Consider the following 17,575-nt stretch of genomic DNA (forward strand, 5'->3'; position numbering starts at 1 on the left):
GTAGTAGTAGTAGTAGTAGTAGTAGTAGTAGTAGTAGTAGTAGTAGTAGTAGTAGTAGTAGTAGTAGTAGTAGTAGTAGTAGTAGTAGTAGTAGTAGTAGTAGTAGTAGTAGTAGTAGTAGTAGTAGTAGTAGTAGTAGTAGTAGTAGTAGTAGTAGTAGTAGTAGTAGTAGTAGTAGTAGTAGTAGTAGTAGTAGTAGTAGTAGTAGTAGTAGTAGTAGTAGTAGTAGTAGTAGTAGTAGTAGTAGTAGTAGTAGTAGTAGTAGTAGTAGTAGTAGTAGTAGTAGTAGTAGTAGTAGTAGTAGTAGTAGTAGTAGTAGTAGTAGTAGTAGTAGTAGTAGTAGTAGTAGTAGTAGTAGTAGTAGTAGTAGTAGTAGTAGTAGTAGTAGTAGTAGTAGTAGTAGTAGTAGTAGTAGTAGTAGTAGTAGTAGTAGTAGTAGTAGTAGTAGTAGTAGTAGTAGTAGTAGTAGTAGTAGTAGTAGTAGTAGTAGTAGTAGTAGTAGTAGTAGTAGTAGTAGTAGTAGTAGTAGTAGTAGTAGTAGTAGTAGTAGTAGTAGTAGTAGTAGTAGTAGTAGTAGTAGTAGTAGTAGTAGTAGTAGTAGTAGTAGTAGTAGTAGTAGTAGTAGTAGTAGTAGTAGTAGTAGTAGTAGTAGTAGTAGTAGTAGTAGTAGTAGTAGTAGTAGTAGTAGTAGTAGTAGTAGTAGTAGTAGTAGTAGTAGTAGTAGTAGTAGTAGTAGTAGTAGTAGTAGTAGTAGTAGTAGTAGTAGTAGTAGTAGTAGTAGTAGTAGTAGTAGTAGTAGTAGTAGTAGTAGTAGTAGTAGTAGTAGTAGTAGTAGTAGTAGTAGTAGTAGTAGTAGTAGTAGTAGTAGTAGTAGTAGTAGTAGTAGTAGTAGTAGTAGTAGTAGTAGTAGTAGTAGTAGTAGTAGTAGTAGTAGTAGTAGTAGTAGTAGTAGTAGTAGTAGTAGTAGTAGTAGTAGTAGTAGTAGTAGTAGTAGTAGTAGTAGTAGTAGTAGTAGTAGTAGTAGTAGTAGTAGTAGTAGTAGTAGTAGTAGTAGTAGTAGTAGTAGTAGTAGTAGTAGTAGTAGTAGTAGTAGTAGTAGTAGTAGTAGTAGTAGTAGTAGTAGTAGTAGTAGTAGTAGTAGTAGTAGTAGTAGTAGTAGTAGTAGTAGTAGTAGTAGTAGTAGTAGTAGTAGTAGTAGTAGTAGTAGTAGTAGTAGTAGTAGTAGTGTAGTAGTAGTAGTAGTAGTAGTAGTAGTAGTATGGCACGAATCGCTGCCGCGCTTCTCTATCACAGTTTACAGCATATGCATATCAGGATGCCAATTACAGATGGAAAAGTTCCAATTAAAATTGTTCCACATCATTTTCCACGTTACCACTACAGGATTGGACACTCTGGACTGTAAGCTTTCAATACCATTGAAACATTCGTACCATAAACGTTGGTTGTTGGTCCGTTTAACGGTTACACCAATCACGCTTCAATGAGAACTTTTGTGAAGATTCAACGAATCGTAGCATTTATTTGTGGCTACCACCAAGAAATACTGTGCGTTTTCGAAATATTTCACACGCTCACAAATTACAGATATATTTGGCATTTATTATGACGTTTATGTGACAGACGGTCGAATGTTATTGTGTCAGAGGGTTCTGAGCCTTTGTTTGCAAGATTACTACTGCAAATATAGACCACACTGCAAAAGGCAAACCTGAAAGCAGCTCTCTTTCTTTTGTTGGGTTGTAGAGTAAAGCAAGAAGAGGATGACCGGAGCGAAGACAAAAAGCTAGATGATGATATCCAAGAAGTCAAGGCCGCAATAAGAGTGAGTTGCGATGCATCTTATTCGCCAAATCGAGGTTAATATCTCGACGCAACTGCTAAATTGTAGCTTATAAACCTGTTGGTTAATATGTTGCGTAGTATATTAATACATTTTCGAACATATTCTGGAAAAAGGATAAAAAATTAACATTCAATATGTATAGACTTCGTAGTACTGATACCAAACAGTTCGAAGAGACACATGGAGATATGAAGATGTTAAGTAAAAAGTTTATGTACGAATATTACTCTCTACGTTAACATCAGTTTATATACTTTGTAGAGATATGTTCAAATAATGAAGCTTATCTGCTTGCATTTTGCGATTAATTGTGTAATCAAACTGAATTTAACTGTGCAGGTGGCTGTTAGGTTTCAAGGACACAATTAGGTGAACGAACGTTGCGTTGACACATGCCTCTCCAAATGTAACAAAAAAAAAAAAGAAAATCAATGCGATAATGATTGACCAGCAACTGAACGTTTGCGTGCATAAAAGAAAGCACGGAAATTTTACGTCGCTTTTATGCCACCACTAGCATATTAGGCAGAATTGTTGCTTTGGTATTTCTTACGTGGTATTATTGAATCACGATTGCGCATTGAAGTTCTGTCTCATTTTTACCATTTGAAATTTGAAAGTATGGGTATGCATTTTATTTAAATAATATGTTTACAGAAAATTTGTTGTGTCACCATATGAATTGTATTTTCAACTCATGTTGAAATAGAAATGAAATTGTATTTTCAACTCATGTTGCATAGAAATTCCAGAAGGTGATCACACCGACTTCAATATTGTACATTTTGTTGAAACCTGTCAGCAGTGAAGAATCTTGTGACGACACCTTCGAGCTGGTGCGGAGCCGCAAAGCAAAGAGAAGGCTTGTCAGCACATCATCAAATTCGAGTGCGTCCACCATGAGGTCATCACGGATTACCGAGGTACTCACCATCCTTTTCATGCCAGTTCTCGCCACGGACAACCTGAGATGCCTCAACAGGCAAGCCGTGTCTACACATCTAGAGGCACTGGTCCCGAATGAAATGAAGGACATCAGAGTAAACACCCGTAAGAACGTCGTAGCGATCGACGTAGAACATGCGGCTGCGTTAGATTCTTTGCGCAAGGTTACGGAACTTGACGGGATTAAAGTCCACCCTCATATTCCGCTGGGAAAAGAAAGCAGTACTGGCGTTATTTATGATGTCGACGAAACCATTGCCGACACCGATTTGTCGATCTTAATCAAGACGGCTACAGAAAACACCGTCATCGCAAACGTTTTTCGTCTCGGCACGTCACGGTGTGTGAAGATCATATTTAAGGCCGAATCCCTACCAACACACGTAAAAGTGGGCCACTTCCGACACGCAGTTCGGCCTTTTGTACCAAAACCACTACAGTGCTGGAAGTGCATGAAGTTAGGCCATGTGAGTAGTGTGTGCAAAAACACTTCCGTGTGTTCTCGATGCACGGGGCCACACACCACTGACACGTGCGAGGCCAGTGTGCTGAAGTGCACAAACTGCAGCGGCCCTCATGATGCATCCTCAAAGGAGTGCCCCTTAATTCGAAAGGAAATGGCAATTTTAAAGAAAATGGTTAGAGACCACTCGTCTCACCGAGAAGCGGCAGCATCTATTAAGCGACGAAGATCACGTCGCCGACGCCGTTCAAGAACCTCCAAAGCCTCTGTACCACACGAGCCACGTACATCACCACCCCCTCTCCCGCCCAGGCCAAACGCAGTCAGCTCTAAGGACAAAGGAGCTTCGAACAACACGGCAGCTGACGCTTGGCCTGTACTCCCGAGGCTACATGCACCTACGGAGCGGGAACAGACATCTACAGCAAGGGACACCTCGTCTGTTCCTGATAAATTGACGGACCAGGATCAACAAATTGTTGTTATGCTCAGCTCTCTGGTGAGTGCTCTTCGTGTTCTTCTGGACAAGCTGCAGACACCAACAGCTAGAAGTGCATTGCAAGTGCTGGATGCCATCAATCCGGTTCTCGCAAGCCTTCAGAAGTCGAGTGCTTGAAAACTTATATAGTGGAACCATGGCTCCTCGACAACAGCAGCGATCGTTCCGGGATGATGGCAGAAGCGCCTCCATATTACAGTGGAATTTACAGGCCTGAGGTCATGTATTTCGGATTTCCGGCAGTTCGTGTTTGAAAACCGCTTTCCTGTACTGGTCATCTGTGAACCGAATTTATCAACTACCTTGAGACTATCAGGATATGAACCTTTCGTTTCAACCACTTGTGCCCGAAGTAGTAAGGTTCTGGTTTACATTCGCAAGGACCTTACGTATTTCGCCCAGCCCGTACCTCCACACGACGATAACCAATATGTCTGTGTTACGGTGAAAAAGAAGAGACTGTCTTTTACACTTATTGGCGTCTACCTTTCCCCAACAAGTCAATTCGATAGCAAAAGACTAAAAGATCTTATGGCTGCGACTCACGGTCCTTGGATAATAACAGGGGACTTCAACGCTCACCACCAGATATGGGGAAGCTCCAGAATAAATTCAAGAGGCAGGTCACTCATATCCTTTGCATCAGGCCACAACCTGCGTCTTCTAAATGACGGAAGCCCGACATTTCTGCGAGGAACAACGTACAGCAGCTGCCTAGACTTAACACTGGTGTCACGTTGCCTAACTTCGAGAGTGCAGTGGTTCACTGATATCGAAACCCATGGAAGTGATCATATTCCGACCTATGTGAGAATCGATGGACTAGAAGCTACGTTACCCAATATATCTCGCCAAATTGACTGGTCAGTCTTTGAAGATCTTGTGGAAGACGCATGCAAGAAACCAGTCGCACGCAGGCTAGAAGACATTATTGCAGACGCAATGCACGATTGTACGCGTAGCTTCACACATTCATTAAAGCGTACAGAGTATGACATTGAATTGGAAAGACTTCGTGCACTACGTCGTCGAGCTGAAAGGAGGTACAGGCGCACGAAGTCAATGCTTGACCTCAGAGTAGCTCGGCGAATGCAAAAGGAGATACAGCGCCGGATGGATAAGCTAGAAGATCAAAGATGGAAATGCTTTTGTGAGTCACTGGACCCCCGAAAGCCACTGTCCCGTGTGTGGTGTACCCTAAGGGGTCTTCGCTCATGTCCCCAGCAACGACACCCATTTAACGCCCTTGCTCTCCATCAAAACCGCCGTGAGATAGACGTTGCAGAAGAGTTTTTGTGCGAAAGTCACCGGCGGAACAGTTCTACTCCCTGACATGGTTTTAGGCGACATTCCTGGTCCACGAGATACAAGTATGGACGCTCCTTTTTCTATGGAAGAGTTAGAGGCTGCTATGGCGCTATGTAGGTGTTCGTCTTCGCCAGGGCCCGACGGAATCACATATAATGCTCTGCGCCACCTACGTCGAGAAGCGCGACGGGAACTGCTCAACCTTTTTAATAGGTCATGGCATGATGGCGTCGTTCCACAGGAATGGAAACGCAGCCGCTTGGTACCGTTGCTAAAAGCAGGAAAGTCACCGCTAGAACTGTCATCATATCGGCCTATAGCACTCGCCAGCTGCGTCGGAAAGCTCATGGAGCGCATGATCCTCATGCGTCTCGAATGGTATCTTGAACACCACAATATTTACCCTGACTCAATGGCGGGATTTCGACGAGGCCGTTCATCGATTGACAATGTCATCGATCTAGTGTCATCTGTTGAGCAGCAAAAGTCTTGGAAACGATTATCAGTAGCACTCTTTCTTGACGTGACAGGCGCCTACGACAACGTTTCCCATCAAGCCATCCTAGACGCACTTTTGACATTGGAACTAGGAGGGCGAGTATTTCGATGGATCCAAAGCTACTTGACACAAAGGTCCTTGTTTGTACGCACAGAAGATGGTCCGACTACTGACCACTACACATGCGGTGGCGTTCCTCAAGGCGGTGTTCTAAGCCCTATTCTTTTTAACCTCACACTTCTTGGGCTGGCCGATTCCCTACCGGAAACAGTGAGTGTCTCGATCTACGCCGACGACATCTGCATCTGGGCATCAGCGGTGACTCGCCCGCAGGTTCGTGCAAGGTTACAGAAGGCAGCAGCACAGGCAACTAGCTATCTTTGCACACAAGGCCTAACCATCTCGACAGAAAAATGTGCGTTAGTCGCTTTTACGCGAAAAGCGATGTCTGGTTATCCAGTGTGCATCAATGGCCAGCGTATCTCCTACAAGAGAAATCATCGGTTTCTGGGGGTCTTTGTTGACCGAGACCTCTCCTGGAGCCCTCAGGTTGCCCACTTGAAGAAGAAGCTCACATCTATGGTTCACGTTTTCAAATTCATCGCCGGTAAAACGTGGGGATCATCAGTGAGCTCTATGCTACAGTTGTACCGAGCACTTTTTATCGGCTTCCTACGCTATAGCTCTCCCGTGCTTGCTAAAACATGCAAATCAAATCTTCTAGCCCTTCAGAGCGTGCAAGCACAGGAATTACGTGTTTGCCTCGGCCTTCCGCGGAGCGCCTCAACAGCAGGAACAGTTATCACGGCTCAAGACCATCCGATCACGACTTACATGACCATCGACACGCTTAGGGCCCATATTAAACACGTTTCACGGATGCAATCAAGCTCTCTTGCCTCCCTGCCAGAACGACGACCACAGACTTCATTCTCCAACGTGGTCAGCATTCATAGTGCCTCCCTACCATCGGGGTTCACACCCTGGACACGTTCACCGTCAGCGTTGTGGTGTTTAAAACAACCTGAAGTGCGCCTTTACGTTCCAGGAATAAGAAAAAAGACGGACCTGCCTACTTTTGCCTTGAAGCAAGCAGCTCTCGATTGCTTGCACTCTTTCTACTCTGACCGAATCCACATATATACGGATGGCTCTTCCACTGAGATCAGCTCCACCGGCGCAGTGGTTATACCATCACGATCAATGAGCATCACATACAAGACTTCTCACGTGACATCATCGACCGCTTCGGAGCTTGTTGCCCTCCGAGGTGCCATTGCTTATATTAACAACCAACCGGCTTATCGGTGGGTAATATTATGTGATTCAAAGGCGGCCCTACAATGTCTTTTGTCAGCTCTCCGTCGCGGGTCCTGCGAACAACTCGTCTCGGAGATACGAGAAATGCACCACCATACGATCGCAAAAGGACACGACGTCGTGTTTCAGTGGCTGCTGAGTCATTGCGGTATCACCGGCAACGACATCGCCGACGAAGCTGCTAGGAAAGCACACGAAGGAGCAAATCTTGTTTCTGTACCTTTATCGAGGACTGATGCAGCCCAACACCTAAGCAAGCTAGCGCAAACTATGACATTGGAGAAGTGGCATACAACTGAATTCGCCCAACATTGGTTGCATTCTCTCGACCCATCTATGCAGCTGCGGCTGTTGCCTGGATTTGCGCGAAATGAGGAAACAATGCTGTGCCGCTTACGCTTGGGTGTTGCATTCACCAATGCTTACACGTGTTTAATTGGAATGGCTGATAGCGCCGAGCGTAATGCCTGCGGTGTTGATGAGACTATAGAACACCTACTATGCTACTGTCCATCTTTTCAAAACGAAAGACATGACCTCTGCAACGTTCTCAATAGGCTAGATAAAAGACCGTTCACTTTGAGCAAGATCTTGGGACCATGGCCTCGAATATCACAGCTGCAAAAGGCCACAAAAGCGCTGCTGCGATTTTTAAAAACTACAGGACTGAGTGACCGTTTACGACCCGGACTGATAGATCATTAGTGATAGAACAGAGATCTGTTAATTTGCTACGTCGGCGATATCAACAGTGGACTTTCTATTCTTCTCTTAATCTCTCTCCCCTTTTTTCCTTCCCCCAGTGTGGGGTAGCCAACCGGGTTCAGTCCTGGTTAACCTCCCTGCCTTTCATTAAATCATTTTCTCTCTCTCTCTTGTTGAAACCTGTGTTGTGGCCAAGATGAAAAAAAATCGGTGCTTCATATGTTGAACATTCCTCATATTACGAAGACAGGCGTAAATATTGGAGCAGGTGGAATCGTTAACGGGGATATGAACGCACCGCTTCTTTTTCTCACGGTCTTCCGACAAATAAAAAATTGGAGGACGCTTAAGCTTCGCCTTTAAGAGTTGAACGCGATAGCGTTATCTGGCCCTGTTCGCATCGCATTTTTCTTTCAGTACGCTTCACTGCGACACAAAACGAGGGAAAGCTATATTACAAAAACCAAGCTTACGACGATCCTCTTAAAGTCGGCTTCACTTTTAAATAGAAATGCATTGCTGGGAAAACGTTTTTTTGCAGTGGCAGTATAAGTGGTCTTATATTAAAATCTGAAGGCTCTAGCACCTTTTTATTATTTTATTATTTGTTTGCTATTGTCCCGACGCGCGCGCGTGTCCAAAACGCATTAGGCCGGCGAAGTCCCAATCTGACCTGACGAGGATGCCAGCGCCATCTGGATATCATTTTCGCGAGTAAACTACCCGAGCGTGCCGCTGTAGGGCTGGTAGAAATGCTGGAAAAGGGGTTTGTGTTTGAGTTTGCTCGCAACAGAATTATGTTTTATCGCACATCGAAATTATGATCCGAAGCCACCGTGTCTGTAGGTTGTGAATAAGTTGTATTTTGTTATTTTTCTGAGGGATTTAACTGTGATAAATGCGATTTTTGTTCACCAAAACCTTGCACGACGTGGAGGGCCGGCGCGGTATGTATGTTTGGGGATGATTTTCTCCGCCACGAAAGCCGGCATCCACGCCGACGCCGGACTTTCTGCGACACGATGCACTTAACGCTGTCGCGTTAATAGGGGATGAATCTCCCAGGTGGACCACGGGGCAGAAGCAGAGTATTTGACCTGCCACGGCTGGTCTGGAGAGAGCGCATGGCGCTTCGGACCGGTTGAAAATCTACATAAAGTCAAAAGGGTGTTCAACTGAGCTGGTTGGTTCATTCTTTCAGGTTCATAGCAGCAGAAAATTGTAGAACGCTGAAACAGAAAGATACAATCAAACGTGCACGTTTATTTGTTCAGCAGCTGCGTGCACGTGGACAATGGACAGTTTGTCCACTGTCCACCTTCAGCACCAGCTACGTCCACTTTTGTTCGTTCCTTTCAGTGTCTGTGTTCTACTATTTTTTTGCTGCTACAAACCTCGAAAAACCTGTATAGAGATCACGCAAGTGTCAGCGCAGATTTAACCACATACGACGAAGCGTGCGGCCAAAAAGAATTGTCCTCTTTTCACGAGCGCCAATAACCGCAAAATTTGCAGAGGTAATGCTGTTCAAGTGCCGTAATTTTCGTGCTAGGAAAATCAGGTTACCGGGGTTTTTTTAATCGTCCCGCATTTGTGAGTGAAATCGTCCCGCAGTATGAGTGAACACTCAAAATTTCACCACGCTCGTTGCCCGTCTTTCACTCGTTGTTATATTGACTCAGTAGCAAATAAAAGCCCTATACATAAATTTACTGTTTATTCCTCACTTGCACGGACACTGTACACACAAATGTGGAGCGCTTCGGTAGATGATTTACTTCACATTAGGATATGTTACACCCGTTGAACAGTGTATGAGCTACATTTATGGGCTGATTTTTGTGTATGTAGCCCTTAGTATAACGTCGGAGTGTAATGACTGAGAATCCCTCAGCATAATGTGTGTAAGCGTAAAAAATTAGTAGCCCCTCCCCTGTCGAAGAGATGGGGGTAAGCGAAGTTTGTCGTGTGTTTCTTTGGTGTTCCTTCGAACGAATTGCAATGACGAGTACGACGTTGTGCTCGAACCACAACCGGTCACACTCACTGCAGCTGTTTCCGAAGTTCCGGTTGAGAAACTCGTGTTGAAACTTGGCCGTCGCACCGGGGAAGTTTGCGCTCGCGTTGCCGAGGCGTGCACCCCCGTTTTCAGGTTCCTGGAGGGCTAGACGACGCTGACGTTTGGCCTCAACATCGCGCTTTCGCAACTCGGGGTCGGCGGCTGTTCGCTGACGTTTCGTCTGAGCTTCGGAAGCCCTCACGCTAGGATCGGCACGTCGACGACGAGCCCGTTCCCGAGTGCGTTCGTTCGGGATGGATTTCCCTGAAATTTCTGCAAAATTAAATCTGTCCGTTACGTAAGACAATGAATGGCTCATACCCCCTTAAGCAATGGCTCATACCCTCGTGAACGCGGCCTCCCCATTACGGCGACACAAGAGAAGTGAAATTGAACGCTGGAATGATTAAGGGCAACGTAGTCAGCTGTGGATTCGAAGCAGATGACGACGAATGCGGGACCAGCGGCACGAGCACGTGGCGAGCACGAGCCACCTGTGCAGCTCTGAGAGAAGCTGTTTTTTTAGCGTTACATCGCCCGCGCAGGCAGGCTAGCGTATACAAGCTTTGATTGAAAAACAAACACGTGTTGAACACTAGTGTCATGTGTAGAGGTGGAAATCATTAGTTTAGATAAAGCGAATGCGACATTGTTCTACTCTCGTCCTGCAGGAGCCCGTACTCACCGTATAATTAAGTATTAAGCCGTTTCATATCTGTCGAGTTAATTACGAGTCCAGTAATTCAGAATGGTCTTAAAGCAACAATTCGTGAAAGCAGTCTTTGCATATTGAATAAAAGTGTCTTGAAAGGTCTAATGCGATAATTGTTTTTTTTTTCAGGTGCTAGAACAGAGGCTTGAGAAGATAGAAAAACCTCTGCGGAAGATAATTGCAAGACTGTCCAAAAACTAATAGACTGGTTTCTTGTTTGATAGATATATACATTTCATGTTGTGGGAGTAAAGCTAAAATTTTGAACAATATACTCATTGAGTAATTTTGTATCAAGGAATTGTGACAGTGAAAAATACTACAAAATGCAAAAAATAAAAGAAATTGTGACTCAAGCATGTTTTCTGAAGTTTAAAGGCGTGAAATTTTTCTTCTGAACACAAAATTCAAATAATTTGAAGCCATTTTTTCAGCAATTTACAATCTAAAAAAAAATTAAATTATGGGGTTTTACGTGCCAAAACCAGTTCTGATTATGAGGCACGCCGTAGTGGGGGACTCCGGAAATTTAGACCACCTGGGGTTCTTTAACGTGCACCTAAATGTAAGTACACGGGTGTTTTCGCATTTCGCCCCCATCGAAATGCGGCCGCCGTGGCCGGGATTCGATCCCGCGACCTCAGCAATTTACAATCTCATTGACGTTATATTTGCCATTGAAGTATAGAAGATGGAAATGCCATTGCACATTTAAACTAGGTTTTAAACCATCTCTTTTTGATCTTTCATATAGTGAGCTTAGCAGGTGATGTATCGTCTTGATCACACAGTGAATGTTTCTGAGATGGACTGCAATTACGTCATCCTCATCCACGTTTCTTTGGGAGATATGTAGCAAAGTCCGTCTAACTTATGTTTAGTTACCTTTACGGATTTTGGCTGTAATTACCTCTATTTGTGGCGAGAAGAAACGAGTAACAAATTGTGGTGAGGCGATGGTAGGGTGCGTACATCATTGTTATTCTAGTAGTACTAGTAGCAGCAATAACAATAATAGTAGTAATACTAGTAGTAGCATATTTATTTGTTTCTTGGATTCACACACACACACGCACAAGATGGGGACGAATGCAAAAGGTGCTTCATGCACCTGACGAAGCCTTCCGCCCCCATAGTTCGCAGCAGCTACGGATGGCGTGGGGCCCATAAATACATTCTTCTTTTGATTTTTGACCCTGTCTCTATATCTATACTTGCATTTAAATTAACTACAGGGCGAACCACTACAGAAAAGGCCACGGACAAACACAGGCAAAGAGTTGGAGACGCATAGATACTTTTTAATGGCACTTTCTTTTATGCTTTTCCGAAATGTTTTTGTCCTAACGGCAGCGATCCCACAGTAAAGACATTGAAGGCTTAGAGTTTCCTAAAATATTACCTTGGAGACCTGGCGCCATTGTTTATACGAGTTTCCGAACGGCCATCCCCGGAATGACGTTTGTGTGGTGCTTTTCAGTAACGTGGCTTGACAAAGTATTGTCATGCTTGTATAGCTAAATCTTTCTTCAGTCGTCATAAGATGTTTTGATGCACTCGTACTACGTCTGTCAAGCAATGTTGGCTTACATATAGTACAACAATGAAGATAAGAAAACATGAGCGTATGATTGGAACTAAGGTGCAGAAGGGCTGACTTTGATTTTTTTTCTCCAACTTGATCTGCCCCCCCCCCCCCCCCGTACTTTACAAGTGTCATTATTTGCATAATGCAGAAAAAGTTAGAACTTTCGTAACTATTATAGGTAAGAATAAACAATATTATACTTGATATTATACTAGTCTCAACCATTCTAATAGACCGAACGCTGTTAGCCATACACGTCTTGAACTTCTGGTTCTTCGAGAATGCTGCTAATCGAAATTCCCCACATTGCGGCATTTTCATGCCATGACTTACTTGTTCAACGCCTACTCAGTGACGACAGAACCGGCCGTCACTTAACGAGTGTATTTCCGTTTTGATAAGGGCGCAGACACGCGACAGCTGCGCCGCCTTTCCCCGATGCTTGTGCACATGTGTGAGTTGCGAGGAAGAAATCTGGGGACTTTTGCTTTGAGTGAATTTCATTTGCCTAGTTACTGCATAGGAAGGCACGGTTTACTCCGTTGGGTCTTAGCTGATTACAACGATTTCCCATCTATACTTTAATATTCTGAATCTCGGATGTGCGCTGATGAAACAGCATTAATTTTTGAAGGTGACACTGGATGAACTAGAGGCCGCCTAAATGATGAGTTAAATAATGTTCAAAACATCGTTTACCAGTAATCAGCACACCAATAGTAAAAACAAAACAAAGTACGCTATCGTTCATTCTAGGAAATAAGTAGCAGATTATGAAAATTTCCAAGTAAATCTGGATAATACCAATTTGGACTCACGTAAAGTCTTTTAAATATTTAGGCGTCACTTTTGAACCACAGACGAATTGGGTTGCTCAAATTAAGAATATCTGCGATCATTTGGCATACGGGTGCTATATTTTGTTAAGTGAACGTGAATTCTTCTCTGCGTATCTTTATTTGCCCCTCACTCTAATTTACTTCTGTTCATACACATCTTGTGTATTATAATGGTAACTGGGAAGCCAGATATTCTAGCTATCTAAAAGCACTTAGCCACAAAGCGAACGTGCAATAAGAGTTATAACTTTATCCAAGTCAACAGATAACGGTGCACCTCTCTAAATCACTTCGGATACTGCCGCTCAACAGTGTACACATACAAGGTCACGAAGTCATTGATCATGTTTTAGCTCAGAACAAATAATTTCCATTAAGCATGGTTACATTAGCTACACGGAACACAAGAGCTTACAATAGTTATCGTTTTAACCTCACGACTTGGAAAAATGCTCACGGAAAGAAATCCCTATAATTTATGGGGGCCCTAGTTTGAAATTTAATTCCAAATAATCTAAAAAATAATCCCTCTTCACCAGCACTAAATCAGTTTTATTAAATGTGTGAATAAATATTAATGTGAGGTATGAAATTATTGCGTATATTCTGTATATTGCGTATATTTCAAAATATTTATGGGCGCTGTAATGTTGCTGCAAAAATTATGTATTTTGTTAACTGGAACCACCGCAAGCCGCGATGGCTATAGGGTCTCACAATGTTTTGTGCATGTTTCGTGAATCTTCAGGCGGATATAAACGAATGAGAAAAAAAATACGCACTACGCAAGAACCAGCGCATAACTTCCGTCAAAAAGGGATCACAGCGTCCGATACAGAGCCTGTATTGACGAAATATAGAATACATCAAATTCACAATAACAACGTGTCATTATTCATGTCATTTTCAGAGCCACTACCTAAACATGTACCTTTTTTTCTGGCATAGTATTCATTGCATTATGTATTTGTAAGAAACGTGCGTATCACTGTATACGATAAACATCGAAGGACTAGCCAGAAACATAGTGATGACATAGAAAGGACCTATAAATCACAATGGACACACCATGCACCACAGAAAAACCGCAAGAGTTCTTGTACTTTTCAGTGGAAACAGCAGGCAACATACTAACAGGTGACACTTGTATCAGCTGAAACTCTGTTAGGTCATACATGTCCTTCAAGTGACCAACCATTCGAGCATACTGAAATTTGTGCGTGTCAATGGGCTGCGCGTTCAGGTCCAACATTCATGTCTTCCATAAGCTGTTTAGTCCAATTAGGAAAAACATATAGAATGGACGTCTTTTTCGTGGGGTGCAATCAAGTATCGGATGGTATGCTGATCCAAAATAAAGTTTATCTTAGGAGGCCTTTGAAACCCATCTCAAAATAATAATGCACCTTTAGAACTTGTGAAGCAGTGCTCTATAGCTTCAGGTACGTTGCGAAAGCGACAATTCACAGTAGATACAAAAAATTCCTGTTTTATGCAGCTGAGTTTTCACAGGTAGCGTCTCCCTGTGCAATATAATAAAAAAAAATGTTTTTGTACATAGAGAGAAAGGCATGTTGTGGACTCGTCAAAGTATCTCATGCCCTGAGAGACCAGAGAATGCACAACGGTAAAGGGAAGGTGGGAGAATCATGGATAATAAATGTTTATACAATTGTTTTCTCGATACTTTGCAGAAAACCGTATGAAGGGAAAGGTCAATGGGAAATGTACTTCATATATAAAACCCCACAAAAAAGGACACTCAAAATATTGGGATGAAACTACTATGTTGGGTAAAGCATTGACTAAATTAACTTGTAATATTGATAGCGTTGGGCGCGAAATATCGCGGACAAAGAAGAAATGACATACAATACACACTAAGTCAATAGTCCATATGAGTTTAAGGATACCTCGCCTCGTAGGCTCATATGCAGTAGACGAAATAAAAGTGGCGAATATTCTGTGAAAATATTGAATTTAAGTCCTGACACTATAAATAATCTGCAGTACGTAAAACATTGTTGTAGCTTGGACCCAATTACAAGCCGCCACCCAAGCAAATATAGAAAGACGGTGTGGAGTAAAAGTACCAGCGCAGTCTTGAAGTGCCGGTACACGTTCTCGCCAGTAATAAGCGTATATCAATAAGCCAATCCAAGGACCTGAGTGTTTGACCAATCTATCTGGGCACCAGAAGGCATACAAAATTGTTGAATTATATAACTTTGTGAATGCTCCGTTTGTCTGAGCAGAAAAAAGCAAGTTCACCTGCGTAAGCTGGTTGCCCAAAATAGTAAAACCATGAATGTTACATCACTTTAGAATCCTTATACAGGCTCTAAATAAAGGGCAAATTGAAGTAGCAATAAAGAAAAACCCACTTTTATTGAGGAAAGAATAGACGCCGCGGCTCTGACAAATTACCATTAATGATGATACAAGTATAGAACAGATAGTGTAAAACATGACAAGGCCTTTGTAAACAATTGAGTGAGTAATAACGTATTCTACAAGCTTGAAAAAGAAGGCGTGGTTCACTTGAAAAAACTTTTTTTTGCTAAATCAATGTGAATCAGTCTAAAATGGTCACAGAGGAATGAACAACGCTGAATATAGCTGCACTGAATAGGTTTCAGTTGCTGATCATGGAACGGTCTTCCAATCCGCACATCTCGTGAGGTCCAGTAAGAAATGACATGGCATACTGGAGTTCATTAGATAATAATTTGCCATAAATATTCTAGTCAACGTTTCTCAGTGAAATGTATCTATAGCACTCTAGAGATCTTAATTTTCTTCCTCTACTTACAGGGATTAAGACAATAGGACTTCATAAACGATCGTGGTACGTATTCTTCATCCAAACTAGCAGAAAAATCTGAGTAAGACGAAGCTTAATATAAACTTACAAGATTCTCCTGCTATTCTATGAAAACCTGCTGCTTTCGAAAGCGGTAAGTAATCAATGGCAAGTATATTTCTTGCTGCGTAAATGGTCCACTAATAACAGAATAATCGTCCTATGAGACAGAACTTACTAGGGAGACGAAATGTGCCAAAACATCAAAATTGGGCGTTTTGGTAGAGTAAAACAGCGTTTTATGATAGTTTTGAACTTCCGTGATAACATATTCCGTGCTTAAGACGAGCGCGCCATTAGAAGATATGTATGCGATATACTTGAAGCTTGCACGAGCGGCAAGAGAGGGAATAATGTATATATATATATATATATATATATATATATATATATATATACGGGGTGTTTCAGCGAACACTTTCAAAAATTCTTAAAGGTTGCCTGTGGCAGATACCACAATTCTAGTTCATGAGCTGGTCTACTCGAAGAGGCGGAAATTACTTCAACAAGAAATTGAAATGCATATTCAAATAATTAACAGAAATTCACTAATTAAGTTTTTAACTAATTACCTAATGGCCCATATTGCAATTTACGAATTGTAACCGTGGAGTTCGCAAGGCGGATCAACTTGGAACGAATTCTCGGGATGACACCAGTTTCGAGATATTAATTCCCGAACTTTGCGTAGAAATGCATTGGCGTTCCAGTTAGTTTCTTAAGAAAACGTCGTTTATGCACTGAAGCACAAAGTTAACTGGAACGCCAGTGCATTTCTCCGCAAATTTCGAGAATTAATATCTCGAAACTGGCGTCATCCTGAGAATTACTTCTAAGTGGATCCGCCTGGCGAACTCCACGGCTACAATTTGTAAATTGCAATATGGGCCATCAGGTAATTAGTTCAATACTAATTAGTAATTTTTTGGTAATTAGTCGAATATGCATTTAAATTTTTTGTGCAAGTATTGTCCGCCTCTTTGAGTAGACCAGCTCATTAACTAGAATTGGGCTATCTGCCACAGGCAACCTTGAATAAATTTTGCAAGTGTTCGCTGAAACACCCTATATATATATATATATATATATATATATATATATATATATATATATATATATATATATAAGTGGTAAGGAAATAGACGGGCCCGATTTTCATACGCAATCTTAGCGATCGCTGCACGCGCTGGGCTGCCGATTTCATGACAGGGCAGTTGGCGACAAAGCGACGGCCAGCGAACATCGGCTGCATGCATGCGCTAAGAATAGACTCAGCGTTATCACGGTTGTTTTTTACGCCAGCTCCAGTTGGCCCCGTCGAAAGAAGGTTGCACCCTAAAAGCGCTGCAACTTCTTGTCGATACAAGAAGGTGATGTCGATAAAGATTATAAGCCGCATGAAATCGGTTGCATGGGTATTCCGCCCAACATGGAGCGAGTAAATTTTATTGCAATGTATCTCTAGCTTTCTTTGTAAGAAGCTCAACGTATATCGTATAGACTCGTGGCCACATGCAAAACTGGCCATAAAATCGTGTTTTATTCAACTGCGGCCCGACGGGCAACCTTGCAGTAGCTGGCCAAATTTTGTGGTGCAGCGACTAGGGCCATGTCAACCTTTTTCACCGCCTGTCACAGGAAATCAGAGAAATGCAGGTAGCGGCCAGCGAAGGTTGTCAGTGTTCTGACAACAAAAGGATTTCAATACCAGAAAAGCCAGGCGCTAGCACGGCCGTAGACCACTGGATCCATACACTCAGAGTATATTAGGTGGAGATCGTGAAAATAGAAGAGGCTATGACCAACGATAACAGAAAAGAACGCCAGTGACATTACGTCCGAGATTATTGCCCTAGAGCCGACGATATCATAGGACACGCCTGTAAGGCAATAATATTCCCTCGGATAGGCAGAGGTTGGAAACATAAA

The 17,575-nt window shown here is 42.6% G+C and overlaps 2 protein-coding genes across 14 annotated transcripts in view; both read left to right on the forward strand.

Annotated features, from left to right (window-relative positions):
- Positions 1-10,733, forward strand: part of LOC119463883 (uncharacterized) — a 119,662-nt gene extending 108,929 nt beyond the window's left edge. For 8 of the 13 annotated variants that reach the window (XR_007463177.1, XR_007463181.1, XR_007463179.1 and 5 more), the window contains 2 exons: positions 1,747-1,825; positions 10,486-10,537. Coding sequence is in view for 5 of the 13 variants with exons in the window: in XM_049655518.1 (XP_049511475.1) it covers positions 1,747-1,825; positions 10,486-10,557 (151 nt within the window). In the remaining 8 variants the exon portion in view is untranslated. Of the gene's footprint in view, positions 1-1,746; positions 1,826-10,485 lie in introns of all 13 variants that reach the window. The other 5 variants (XM_049655518.1, XM_049655516.1, XM_049655514.1 and 2 more) reach the window with 2 other exon arrangements.
- LOC119464235 (uncharacterized) overlaps positions 1-17,575 on the forward strand; it is a 107,054-nt gene that overhangs the window by 36,852 nt on the left and 52,627 nt on the right. The gene's annotated exons all lie outside the window — the stretch shown is intronic.

This window comes from Dermacentor silvarum, chromosome 9 (genome assembly GCF_013339745.2).
Source record: "Dermacentor silvarum isolate Dsil-2018 chromosome 9, BIME_Dsil_1.4, whole genome shotgun sequence".
NCBI lineage: Eukaryota > Metazoa > Arthropoda > Arachnida > Ixodida > Ixodidae > Dermacentor > Dermacentor silvarum.